Genomic DNA, 12,682 nt, shown 5'->3' on the forward strand with positions numbered 1-12,682 from the left:
GTGTGTGCCCTCTGGAAACCAAACAGCCCCCCACGCTCCGGGCCCCATTTCTCCATGCGCTCGCCGCCGCATGCCGGGCCGGGCCGGGGCTGCCAGCATCTGGTGACGGGTGTAACCAGCCATTCGTGTCGTCTCAGGTCTGCCGAGTTCCTCCTCAGGGTCCCACTCTCTTCTTCTAACAGGTCTCGCGCTGCCTGGTGGTTTTTGTTTGTTCCTTGTTGCAAAGGAGACGCTGGGGAGCATTTCTTCCTCTGGTTTTTTTTGGTTTTGTTTTTGTTTTTTCCTTTTCCTCTTCCTCCCTCCCTCCCTCCCTCTGCGCCTCTGAGAGGTCTCAGGTCCCGGGCTTGTCCATGTTGCTTCCGTTGTCTCTTCTAGACGGCCGGAGTTAATACCACCGACAAAGAGATGGAGGTGCTGCACTTAAGGAATGTCTCCTTTGAGGACGCGGGGGAGTATACATGCTTGGCGGGTAACTCTATCGGACTCTCCCATCACTCTGCATGGTTGACCGTTCTGGAAGGTATACACTGTACTTCTCCTCTCGATGTCCTGCCCTCGCCATGGGCACGGGGGGAGCATGCATCGCGGGGCTGGGGGAGACACAGAGCCGGGCTCCGAGGGCCAGCAGGTGGCTCCAGCAATTTGTCCGGCTCTGCAGGTCGAATCCTCTCGGTTCACACAGGTGCTTTCCTCGTGATGCAGGAACGCGGAGGTGTCCCGCCTGTGTGCCTGCCTCTGGCTCTCCCCTGGGCCAGTGTGATGCATGCGTGGGACCTGGATTTAACCTGCAGCTGGGCTCTCCTCCAGGGCAGGCTCCTTCCCTCCTTGGGTCCGGCGGCCTTCCTTAGCTTGTCTGATCCTTTATCGCCAGCACCCCCAAAAGTCTCAGAAAGGCCCGCTCCCCCTGTAACTGAACGTAGGCACCCTGGAACGAGGGGCTTGCTCTTGGCAAGGATCATGCTCTCCTAACTCCCATGCTGCCACCTCACAGTGAGCGAGGTTCCACCCAGACCCAGACAGTGGACTGGAGCTGCATCGAGCGAGTCCTTTCCCAGGCACACAGGGGGCCTGATGGTGCCCATTTATCCTCCTTGGCTCCGACGTCTCCTCTCTCCAGAGGGGAGGTGTGTGCACCGGTCCGGGAAGGCAGGAGCCTGCAGCCTGCTCGGGGTGGTGGGCTGGTGCCTCTGCAGGGCCTGCACGTGGGCTGTACGCTGTGCTGCTCTGGTTCCTGCAGACTCTGTCCTCTTGTCTCCTCTCTCCCTCTCTCCTCCTCTGATAACACCCCCGCTGGAGGGAGAGAAGCGTTCTGTTTTTCTCCTCGTCGCTGTCTTTGTCCTGTGTGTGCTCCCACTTGGTTGTCTGTGTTTCTCGACGCTGGGGAAAGAGAAAAACAGAACCGCTTCTCCTTGTTATCAGCACTGCTGTCCCCTTGTCAGGCCTCGGGAGGTTCCCTTTGGGCTCCTTTGGGGTCATGCCTGGGGCCTCCCGGGGGAGGTCCTCGGGGTGCTGGCCCCTGTGGCTGGCGGGGGTCTTTAAAAGGGGAGGAGTGGGTGGAGAGCTGTGGGGGGAGAGGGACCCTCCCCTCGTGGGGAATGTGTGTTCTGTGAAGTGGTGCTGGTTGGAACCCTCCCAGCCTCCGCGTGGGAGGGAAAGGGGGCTTAAACTGCACGGGCTTCTGTGGGGATGGGAAGGGCGAGATTCTAAACGGAGAAGAGAATAAAACAACCCCCCTCCATGTCCTTCTTCAGCTTTAGGAGTTAGACCTGTGAGTAGAAGTCTTAAGAGAAGTTTACATTTTCCATCTTTAGCAGTCCAGACGTATTTGGAAATTAAGTTAGTTTTACCTGTGGTTTGGCGGGGCGTGGATATTTACACGTCTGACCTGACACAGGGGACGTTAGGTGAAGCTGAGAGACCAGATGTCAGGCGCTGTGGCCTACACACATGGATAAGGTGCCATCGGAGCCCTCAAGGTACTTGTGGGCTGTCAGTGATGAAAGATCGATGGACAGTTCAGCTGTCCCCTGTGATAGGGGGACACAGTGCTCAGGCGCTGCAGAGAAGGGCCGAGTTTTCATGGGGACACTCTGGAAGGCATCTAGCACAAGTGAGTTCTCAGCCATCTCTTGCAGGGCACCAGGTACCCTTCCAGCCCAGCCGTCCCGCTGAGCAAGGAGGGCTCCTGAGTTCATGAGGATGGGCTTCGGGTAGCAAGATACAGTCCATCCCTCTTGGGATACGAGTCAGGATCAGGAAGCCTCAGCGATCACAGAACGTCTGATGTGTGCTCAGTGGCAGAACCCCAGTCCTAGCTGGGACCTGGCTTGGTTCTTCTCTGCCCTGAAGATTCCCAGAGGAAAGGAGATAGGTGTTGAGTTTCTTATGGAGCTGGGACCCTAGTGGACGGGCCCCGCCCCGAGCCCGCTAACACCCTGTTCGCACTGACCCAGCCCTGGAAGAGAGACCGGCGGTGATGACCTCGCCCCTGTACCTGGAGATCATCATCTATTGCACGGGGGCCTTCCTCATCTCCTGCATGGTGGGGTCTGTCATCATCTATAAGATGAAGAGTGGCACCAAGAAGAGTGACTTCCACAGCCAGATGGCCGTGCACAAGCTGGCCAAGAGCATCCCTCTGCGCAGACAGGTAACAGAAAGTAGATGGGGGGTTTGCACACTCTTGTCTCATGCTGTGCGCCATCCCCATGCCTCGGGGCCTTCCCCGGGACCCTCTAATGCCCTGTCCTCGCCACGGTGCCCAGCCAACTGCTTCGGGCTTTGGCTTCTGGGCCAGGGCAGGGGAATGTCCTGTCCCAAGTGCTCCAAGTCAGGCTCCAAGCTGTTCTGGTCCGTGAGCCCATCTTACCCCAGCCACGGTGACCTGCTCACCCGGCATGTGGATTGGAAGACAGTTCTAGCTGGGCTGAGTGCACAGCTGGTACTGCGAGTTTGAACTGCCCCCCAGGGCCCATTAGAGGTGCAAAGGTGGGGAGTCCCCTGGTGGTCCAGTGGTTAGGACTCCACGCTTTCACTGCCAAGGGCTCGGGTTCGATCCCGGGTCGGGCAACTAAGATCCCACAAGCCGCGAGGCGTGGCCAAAAAAATTAAAAAGTGAGGAGAATAGAGGTGCAAAGGTACAGAGTAGGGGAGAGGACCTGAGTTGGGTCCCAAGATGCCCTCCCTCTCCTGTGCACCCCTCATCCCAGAAATGGAACGGAGGGTGAAGGTGTGTGAAAGGAGGCCACCTTCGCTAAGAGCTGGGCTAATTCTGGAAGGAGCTTTGGGAGTCAGGAATCCCTAATCCGGGGCAGGGTTTTCACAAAGAATGGGGACAAGAATAGAGTTGCTACTGCAATGGTAAGATACACAATGTCAGTCTGGAACGCTCATGTGAAAGGTGAGTAAATCAAAGCCCAGAAAGGCTAGTGGGGAAAATAAGTCAGTTTTAGAACCTAGGTCTTCCGACCCCCCGTGGCCTTTCTGCCAGTCTGTGCTGGGGAAGGAGCATCAGATGACAGGTACATACCTCTGCCGTTGGCGAAAAGCCCTAACTGGGGATGAGAGGAATCCCCGTCCCCGCTGGAAGGGTGACCCCACACTTCCCCGTAGGTGTCGGCCGACTCCAGCGCATCCATGAACTCTGGGGTCCTGCTGGTCCGGCCCTCGCGTCTCTCCTCCAGCGGGACCCCCATGCTGGCTGGGGTCTCTGAATACGAGCTTCCCGAAGACCCTCGCTGGGAGCTGCCTCGGGACAGGTAACCCTCTCCACTTTCTGGGGAACCCCCGCTTGTTATTCTAACGCTGGCAGTGGTGTGTGCTCCGACCTTCGAGGGAGCGACGGTCGTCGCATCAGACCTGACCTGACACAGGGGACGTTAGGTGAAGCTGAGAGACGAAGTCAGGATACGCACTGGTTTTCTTCTTTCCTTCCCTCCCTTCATTGCCCCCATGCTGTGAGTGCCACCAGATGCCAGGCGCTGTGGCCTACACACATGGATAAGGTGCCATCTGAGCCCTCAAGGTACTTGTGGGCTGTCAGTGATGAAAGATCGATGGACAGTTCAGCTGTCCCCTGTGATAGGGGGAGGTGCATCAGAAAGGGTGATTTCTACCTTCTGCTCTCGGCTGGGGGAGCTACGTGGAGGCGGGGAGGAATGGGGTGTCCTGTCAGGTTTGAACTTTACCGCCCCCGGCTTATACCACCACCCTTTGTTTCCCCGAAAGACTGGTTTTAGGCAAACCCCTGGGAGAGGGCTGCTTTGGGCAGGTGGTGTTGGCGGAGGCCATTGGGCTGGACAAGGACAAACCCAACCGGGTGACCAAAGTGGCTGTGAAGATGCTGAAGTGTAAGTGATGCTCGTGTCCCTGCAAAAACAATCCCTTCCCTTTCCAAGCAAACTGTGGGCCTCGGGCCATTGCCCACACCCGCTACGTGGCCTGCTTAGGGATGTCCGGGAGTGGGAGGCATTCTGCACCCCAAGATCACTACGATCTCACTTTGTTCCTTGGCATCCACCTGGGTTGTCATCAGGTGTTGCCAACCGTTGCCAACTGATTTTCCTGACGTAGCCTCTGCCCTACTCATTACCGCTCATGGCAACACCGGCTCTCGTAAGAGGGATGGGAGGATACATTTGGATGTGAAAAAGGGAGGAGAGAAGCAAGTCCCAGAGAAAAGGGACCCCTGGATGCTCACTTCATCCCCCTCCCTTAGTTTTTCTCCTGTCGGCCTCCCTTCCAAAGCAAACGAGTCTCAATTCCCTTCTCTGGCTTGTCCATAAAGCGGATGCAACCGAGAAAGACCTGTCGGACCTGATCTCCGAAATGGAGATGATGAAGATGATTGGGAAACACAAGAACATCATCAACCTGCTGGGGGCCTGCACGCAGGACGGTAGGCGCTGAGCCCGCAGGCTTCCCACCCGTGTCGGGAGGGGCTCAGGAGGGAACCCCGGGCTTCCTGCTGCCTGTCAGTCAGGGAGCAGATAACTAGCTGGGGTGTCAGCGACCCGGCATCTCTCAGCCACGCTTCGGGAAGTGGGTTGGGAGGAGAGTTTGGTTTAGCAGTAGTTGGAATGTGATTCTCAGGGTCTGGGCTGGTGCCCATTGGGGTTCATACAGGTACCAGGATTCACACACACTGTGTGGACAGGAACAGCTGAGTTACTGTGGTCTAGGTTAGGGCTCTTGCCCCCAGCTTTGCTTGGGAACTTCCTGGACTGTGCAGGGAAGAATGATTTTGCTGGGTTTCTTTGGGGAGTTGGAATGAATTTGCGGGGTTCCCTAAAAGGGGAGGTTAGGCTTGGGGAACAGGCTCACAGTTCCCCCAGTGCCGTTGGGGGCGGAGTTCCTGGGGTGAAACTAGGCCCGTGTGCCTGTGTGGCGGCCCTGACGGCCTCTCGGTCCTCGTGTCCCCAAGGCCCCCTGTATGTCATCGTGGAGTACGCCTCCAAGGGCAACCTCCGAGAGTACCTGCAGGCCCGGAGGCCGCCGGGGCTGGAATACTGCTACAATCCCAGCCGTCATCCCGAGGAACAGCTGTCCTCCAAGGACCTGGTATCCTGCGCCTATCAGGTGGCCCGAGGCATGGAGTATCTCGCCTCCAAGAAGGTGTGGTTCCTGAAGGCTCCCCTGGCTGGGGTGGGGGATGTGCGGGCCGCTCTTAGGGGACGTCAGAGTCAGGAGAGCCAGTGCGGCCTTGTGGCCTTGGGGTCAGGGTGGATTAGGTTCCAGTCCCTGCACTGGCACTCTCTGTGCAGCCTCAGGCAGCCGCCTCCTTACTTTTCCTCAAACGTGAAGTCAGAATAATACCGCCTGCGTTGTAGAACGGCTACGGGGGAAAATGAGGTCCTATGGGAGACTTAAGTACAGCTTTTGGTGCTCGGTAAATGCTGCTTTGTTTGAACCCAGCCTGGTGTGGATGTGCTTCGCCCAGGGAGATGGGGCGTGAGAGCTCGTACACACTGGACAGAAGCGAAAGGTTCCGCTTGCTGGGTGCAAATCCAAAGCTAAGAGCTGGGAGAGGCAGGAAAAGGGGTCGATATGGAGGGCTTGCTGGCGTGATCGAGGGGCCCAGAGCTGGGGGTGTTTGGACGGCTGGCTCTGATGTGCGGGCGAGGGCCATCGTAGCGGGCAGCTGGACCGTTCGGGGAGGTCGAGTGGTGAGGTGGGCGAAGGCCTGCGAGGGGAGCGGGCCCACAGACGGCTGCAGACCCTCCCCTGCGCCCCGCCCTCCTCACTCCCATCCGTCTTCCCTTCCTGGCTCCGCAGTGCATACACCGAGACCTGGCCGCCAGGAACGTGCTGGTGACGGAGGACAACGTGATGAAGATCGCAGACTTTGGCCTAGCTCGTGACATCCACCACATCGACTACTATAAAAAGACGACCAACGTAAGTGCTGGCGCCGCCCTCGGTGCCCGTCCTCTGCCCGGGGCTCAGCTCCACTGTGGTGGGGTGAGCCAAGTCCAGCCCTGCATGTGCCCCCGCCTGCCCCAGGCCACCGCCAGTGTCCCCGTGCTGCTTGCAGGGCCGACTGCCTGTCAAGTGGATGGCACCCGAGGCCTTGTTTGACCGGATCTACACCCACCAGAGCGACGTGTGAGTCTGAGATAAGCAGTTGCCAGGGATGCTGGGAGAGAGTTGCCTGGGCGGTAGAGTCTGGCATTCCATCTCTGAGAGAAAAAAACATTGTATGTGCCCCTTCACTCTGTTCCCGGAGGTCACGGTTCCCTGGAGTCCCCTGGGGTTAGGGACTTGTGTTGCGGGCCGGGGCCGGGTTCAGGGTGCGTGCCTGCCGTGCTGGGGAGGGAGAGCGGCAAGGACTGCAGGGTGGCCTAGCTCTGTGCCCGGAACGCTCCTCCACAGGTGGTCTTTTGGGGTGCTTCTGTGGGAAATCTTCACTCTGGGCGGCTCCCCGTACCCTGGCGTCCCTGTGGAGGAGCTTTTCAAGCTGCTGAAGGAGGGTCATCGTATGGACAAGCCCAGTAACTGCACCAATGAGCTGTAAGCCGGAGAAGATGCCTGGGGTCCAGGCCTGGACCCTGGGGGAGAGATGGGCTGGGCAGGCAGAGGGAAGAAGGGGTGCTTAGTCAGACAGACACCGCAGCCCTCCCCGGTCACTCCTCCTGTGGTCCCTCCGCCCTGAGCCTTGTTATCAGCTCTGGTCCTCCCTCCCCCGCCCTCACCGGCCTGCCTCAGGTACATGATGATGCGAGACTGCTGGCACGCGGTACCCTCTCAAAGACCTACCTTCAAGCAGCTGGTGGAAGACCTGGACCGCATAGTGGCCTTGACCTCCAACCAGGTGAGGCTGCCCTGCCCAGACCTTCAGGCCCCGCCGGCCGGGTTCTCTCTGAGTTCCTCCTGCCGCTGCCGGGAGGAGAGTGCGGGTCCAGCGTCCTTCTGTCCCCTCCCACAGGAGTACCTGGACCTATCAATGCCCCTGGACCAGTACTCCCCCAGCTTCCCCGACACCCGCAGCTCTACCTGCTCCTCTGGGGAGGATTCCGTCTTCTCTCACGAGCCCTTGCCCGAGGAGCCCTGTCTGCCCCGACACCCGGCCCAGCTGGCCAATGGCGGACTCAAACGGCGCTGACTAGCACCCCGCACCCCTCCCCGGACTCCATCCTCAGCTACGGCCCCAGCCCCGCTCCCGCTGGACTCACCGCCTCCTTTCTGCCCTTCCTGCTGGCAGGAGCCAGCTGTCGCCCCCGAGCTCCCCTCTCCTCTTCCTCTCAGCCTGCCGCTGACACTGACGAGCAGGGAGGCGGGGACTTGTTGATGGCCACTTGGTTCCGTCCCAAATGTTGGACCGGGACCCCTCCCAGCCGCCTGGCACTGCCTGGAGGGTCAGGCAGTGGGGGCACGGGCAGCACACGAGGGAGAGCCGACCGAGCTTTTCTGTGTTGGTTTTGTCTGCTCCGTGCAGCCTGTGTTCCCGTGGCAGGTGCCCGGTCCTCGGGCTACAGCAGGAGTGAGGGGGGGTGGTCAGCACTCGGGCCTCCGTGGAAGGCGACCTCTGCTCCAGATGGATGGTGCCAGTGGCTTATTAATTCCGATACTAATTTGCTTTGCTGACCAAATACCTGGTACCGGAGGATGGGGACGCAAAGGCTGGGAGCAGTGTCGTGGCCCTGGGGCCCAGCCCCAAAGCAGGGGCTTTGTACATAGCTATGAAGAAAACACAAAGTGTATAAATCTGAGTATATATTTACATGTCTTTTTAAAAGGGTCGTTACCAGAGATTTACCCATTGGGTAAGATGCTCCTGGTGGCTGGGAGGCATCAGTTGCTATATGTTAAAAACAAAGAAAAAAGAAAAAAAAAAGGAAAATGTTTTTAAAAAGGTCATATATTTTTTGCTACTTTTGCTGTTTTATTTTTTTAAATTATGTTCTAAACCTATTTTAAGTTTAGGTCCCTCAATAAAAATTGCTGCTGCTTCATTTTTATACGGGCTGTGTGACACGGGAGAGAATGTCAGCTGCAGAGGAGCAAGGTTGACGGGCTCTGGGGCTGTCTGTCCAGAGGGCACTGCGTGCTCTCTGTGGTTCCCCACTCCCAACCGGCTCTTGCCCTCAGGTCCTGCACTGAGGCCTCTGGACAAGCCTCCTAGCTCTGCGATGCTTTGGGAAAGACAGGGAAAGAAGACGGCTGCATGATGGGCAGGGAGCAGAGAAGCTGGGCCTGGGGCCAGGCCCTGCGGCCCTCTCCACCACGGACCGTTTCCTCGGGGGAGAGGGTGAGGCCAGGTGGGGTCTGAGGGTCAGACAGGGAGCTGGGGGCTGACCTCAGAAGAGCCAGCGAGTAGGCTAAGCGTGATTCGACGAGGGCCTGCAGGCACTCAGGCCCAGATGCGCGGCTGCCCCTCTGTGTGTGGGTGTGGCTTTGCCCGTGCTTCTGTGTGAAGGAGGACTTGTCCCCTAAGACGAGCTTTACCTTCAGGCCCCCTTGCTTCATGTTTCTTGCCTCCCAGGCTATTCTGTGTCCGTGATTCCCCCTCCCCCCTACCCATCCACGCTTCCTGAATTCGTGTGATCAGACTGCGTGTGTTGGGACTATCACACATCTTGGCTTCCTATGGTTCTTCCTATACAAACTCCACCCCAGCCCTCAGGAAAGGGAGAACATTGTCTGAATGTGTGTGCTTTGGCTGCTTGGAAATTTTCTTCCTCCACCACCTGCTGGTTAGTACTGCCCTCACCAAGTAGGTCCTGGCTCCTTGGAACCTCAGTGCTCAGCCTACTGGTACTCGGCTTCTACCCCCAAATCTTGCCCTTTGCTGGATTCCTTCTGAGTGCAAAAGGAAGTCCAGTACGCTTTCATTCCTGTCGGGAGAATGGGCTTGCTCCTGAATTTTCCTTTCTGAGCTATTTCTCGGCAGCTGCGGGGCTCGCCACTGTTGTAAAGTTCTCTCTTCTCTTGGGCCTCCTCTGTGAATGAATATGCAACTGTCAACATATCGTGATTTGTGTTTATGTTTAAAGAAGGCATACGGTTGGCAGAGCCAGGAAATGAATTTTAGCACTTAAAACCATTTGCCTGACACCTTCTAGTGGGGCCTTTCCTTGTAAACCCGTGATGATTTCTGCCCACGGCTGTGTGGACGGATGGGCGATCTTTTACAAAGGGCTTTCTGTACCTTCGGGAGAGGTGCTGGGAGATAGAAGGCACTGTTATTGTAACAGTGATGTCCTCGCTGTTACTACTGAAATCCCCCGTGAATTTCCCGAGAGACTGAGCTGACTGGCAAATAAAAGATAGTGAAATTGACCTGAGAGAAAATGAAATGGCCATTTTACTCAGTTGACCAGATTGGGTCTCCCGAGGAAAGGAATCCAGCTTATCTAATGAAGATGTCGTGCTGTCAAGGCACTGAGTGTCTGGTTTCCTGAGGGTTAAAAGATTAGGGCCTGGGATCACCACAGCATCGATCGATACTGCCTTCCCGCCCTTTCTAATTGCCACAGGCTGGGGAGCATCCTTCCCCGGGCACCGCTAATGTACCGTATTGATCTCAGGTAAGTAAGATCAAACCTCAGCTGGAAGGAATCTGTCTCAATGACAACAGAGTCGCTGTGTTGATCAGCCGCCAGTGGGGGGAGCCAGCAAGCCAGAATCAAAGATTAAGTAACGTGCCAGTCGGCTTTCACGTTCCGTTAGTCTGACCTTACCTACAGCTGTGCGCTGGTGGTGACCGGGAAATCTTTAGTCTAGGTTTTAACGTTATAGAGCATTTATTCGATATCACCTGTATCATTACAGGTTACAGTGTGACCTGTAATGATCGAAATACAGGATTAGACATGGCACAGTGCAGGTCCACACATGTCAGATGCCACCAACACTTTTCTTTTGGAGCAGAATTCTCAGTGTGTGAGACAAGGGCCAAGTCTGACATCACCACTGGGGTTGGGCTTTAGAAAATGCCTGAAGTTATGCTCAGATTATTAGCAGCCGGTACAGCCACAGTATTTGCATGTGTGGGGAAGAGTAGAGAGCAGGGGAAGGAGACAGGCTTCCATTCCCTCAGCTGCTGAGAGCCAGATCGGCAGGAACCCTGGTGTTCAGAAACACTCGGTTGGGGCAGGTTCTCTCTAGGTTGGCACTTAACAGTGTTTATGGCCATTTACACGGTACTGCCTCCCAGATGCCTGTGTCGGTACATGGAACTGATACAGTTGCTGCATGCACCAATTAGAGGTTTAAGTGTCTCTCGTTCCTCCAGGAGGCCTAGGGTCTGTTAAGTATGGTGTCTTGAGCTGATCGTGTACATCTCTTCCCAACTCTGCATTGTTCGGTGACCTCCTGTTGGTAGCTTGAAAATCAACCTTGTGGGAGTACTTACATCACCGTAATCTGCGAAGGCTACAAATCAGGGTTCCCCCTGCAACCACGGCCCCTGCCAGAGTTGGGTGTTAATCATTTACCAGAACACCGCTAGCTCGGTTTCAGCAGGGGGCTGCATCTAACGATCATGGGACCCACCAGCCAAGTGCTCTCAATGATGAAACAAAGCAACAACCTTGACCTCTCTGAGGACTCTCAGAAGAAGGGGAGGAGAGGTGTGTCAAGTGTCTTAGATGCCTATTTATGAAGCAAAAATGGGTGAAGTCCAACTGAGGTCCAAACCCCTTGAGCTAACCAGTCCCACTCTGCTCATGGGGAAAGCCAGGAAGAGTTGTAGAGCAGCCCAGCAGCACCCTTGAGGCATCCAGCTGAAACAGGGTGGAGCAAGTGCACTAGCTCATCCCTTTCTCACGTGTAACACCTGAAATGTGAACTAATTAAACAACCATCACTTGAAAAATGGGAAAATTTATTGTGAATCACCTTGCGAAGCCAATGCTGAGATGCCCAGAAGGCCGCACGGTCGGGATTCGTCATAGTCGAGGCACTGGCGTTCCTCGGCAGGACATGGTGAGGCGGAGAGGAGGTTTACGAAGTGTTTTAAAGTGCATTTCCTTGCTGCGAAATGCTGATGACATTCCTCATTTAGATGATCCCAGGTGGGGAGATTTGAGTTTTCCTTGGTTCCATTGACTCCCATCTAACTGCTTTCAATTTCACAGCAAGTAAAGGAATCCAATTTCATCACCCACAGCTGAAATACCTCTCCCCTTCTAAGCACTCCCCAAGGGAAGAAGGCTGGTGGTCAGCTGCAGGGCAACCTATTTATTATGTTAAGTTTTTTCAGTTTGGACAACACTGAAGACACCCAACGTAAATATCTGAACATGATACTTGTTACTGGGTAGCGTAGGGATGATATCAGACTCTAACAACCCCTGTGACTAACAGATAGTCTTGTTTGTGAAAGACAAACGGACCAGAAAGACACGCACCCAGCACAAACAAATGGTTAAGTCTTAAACCCTTAATTATGTTTCCTAGCAAATGGAGGCTAATGGAAGCCATATGTGCTGGAAGAGTGGCAGCCTCCCAGATCCCTGCAGCCTCTGCAGGCCCGAGAGGGGCTGTCTCAGAACAGCCAAGCCGCGGCCAAGTCTTTCTGATTGCCAGTCTGTTGAACTCCCCATTTGCTTCTCCAAGAAGCTTTTTCTTCTTTATATCCAGGAAGACTTAACTGGGGAGTTATATCCATTCTGTCTCAGAAGGTACTTTGTTTCCAGGGCACTGTTCCTACTGATGGGTCAGTCTGAAAGAGTTGGTCAGGCACTCTCACCATCACTGGCTTCGGAGGTACCCAAGTTCTTACCCGGGTTACCAAGCCAGAGGAGACAAGAGGTATCTAAGGCACCAAGCTGATTCCATTATGCAAAAAATGTCCTCCCTTAAAGGACATGAAGCTGTTGGGAAACAACATGGCGGGTGGGCCTTACACAAGGTCCAGTGGAATGACCTAATACTACAGGGGAAATGGACTTTGCAATTATAGTTTTCCAAATGGTCTGAACTTGGTCTTGCTGCTGACATCATCTGAATGGTTACAAGGCCTCAAAAGACTGCCCCAAGGACTAAATGTCTGATCTTATATCTGAAACCAGACATAGGTAGTCTTGGCTGGGATGTCCTTTACGGATGCCATTGCTGAGGGCAGGAAGCCAGAGAGAGGGCGCTCCATCCTCCATGAGTCCTTATGCTCCATTCGAATTAGCCTTGCTGTTCTGGGTTATCTTGTGATTCTGACTGGAGTGTCGGGGTACAAAACATAAGG

The 12,682-nt window shown here is 55.5% G+C and overlaps 1 protein-coding gene across 9 annotated transcripts in view; it reads left to right on the forward strand.

Annotated features, from left to right (window-relative positions):
* Window positions 1-8,456, forward strand: part of FGFR1 (fibroblast growth factor receptor 1) — a 48,061-nt gene extending 39,605 nt beyond the window's left edge. For 5 of the 9 annotated variants that reach the window (XM_029226333.1, XM_029226335.1, XM_029226337.1 and 2 more), the window contains 11 exons: window positions 376-520; window positions 2,454-2,656; window positions 3,613-3,758; window positions 4,228-4,349; window positions 4,787-4,897; window positions 5,423-5,613; window positions 6,274-6,396; window positions 6,533-6,603; window positions 6,871-7,008; window positions 7,204-7,309; window positions 7,424-8,456. In XM_029226333.1, coding sequence (XP_029082166.1) covers window positions 376-520; window positions 2,454-2,656; window positions 3,613-3,758; window positions 4,228-4,349; window positions 4,787-4,897; window positions 5,423-5,613; window positions 6,274-6,396; window positions 6,533-6,603; window positions 6,871-7,008; window positions 7,204-7,309; window positions 7,424-7,600 — 1,533 coding nt within the window. In that variant the 3' untranslated portion in view covers window positions 7,601-8,456. The remainder of the gene's footprint in view (window positions 1-375; window positions 521-2,453; window positions 2,657-3,612; window positions 3,759-4,227; window positions 4,350-4,786; window positions 4,898-5,422; window positions 5,614-6,273; window positions 6,397-6,532; window positions 6,604-6,870; window positions 7,009-7,203; window positions 7,310-7,423) is intronic. The other 4 variants (XM_029226334.1, XM_029226336.1, XM_029226338.1 and 1 more) reach the window with 1 other exon arrangement.
* The last annotated feature ends 4,226 nt before the right edge of the window (window positions 8,457-12,682 follow it).

This window comes from Monodon monoceros, unplaced genomic scaffold (assembly GCF_005190385.1).
Source record: "Monodon monoceros isolate NGI ecotype Baffin Bay Population unplaced genomic scaffold, NGI_Narwhal_1 Super_Scaffold_17, whole genome shotgun sequence".
Lineage (NCBI taxonomy): Eukaryota > Metazoa > Chordata > Mammalia > Artiodactyla > Monodontidae > Monodon > Monodon monoceros.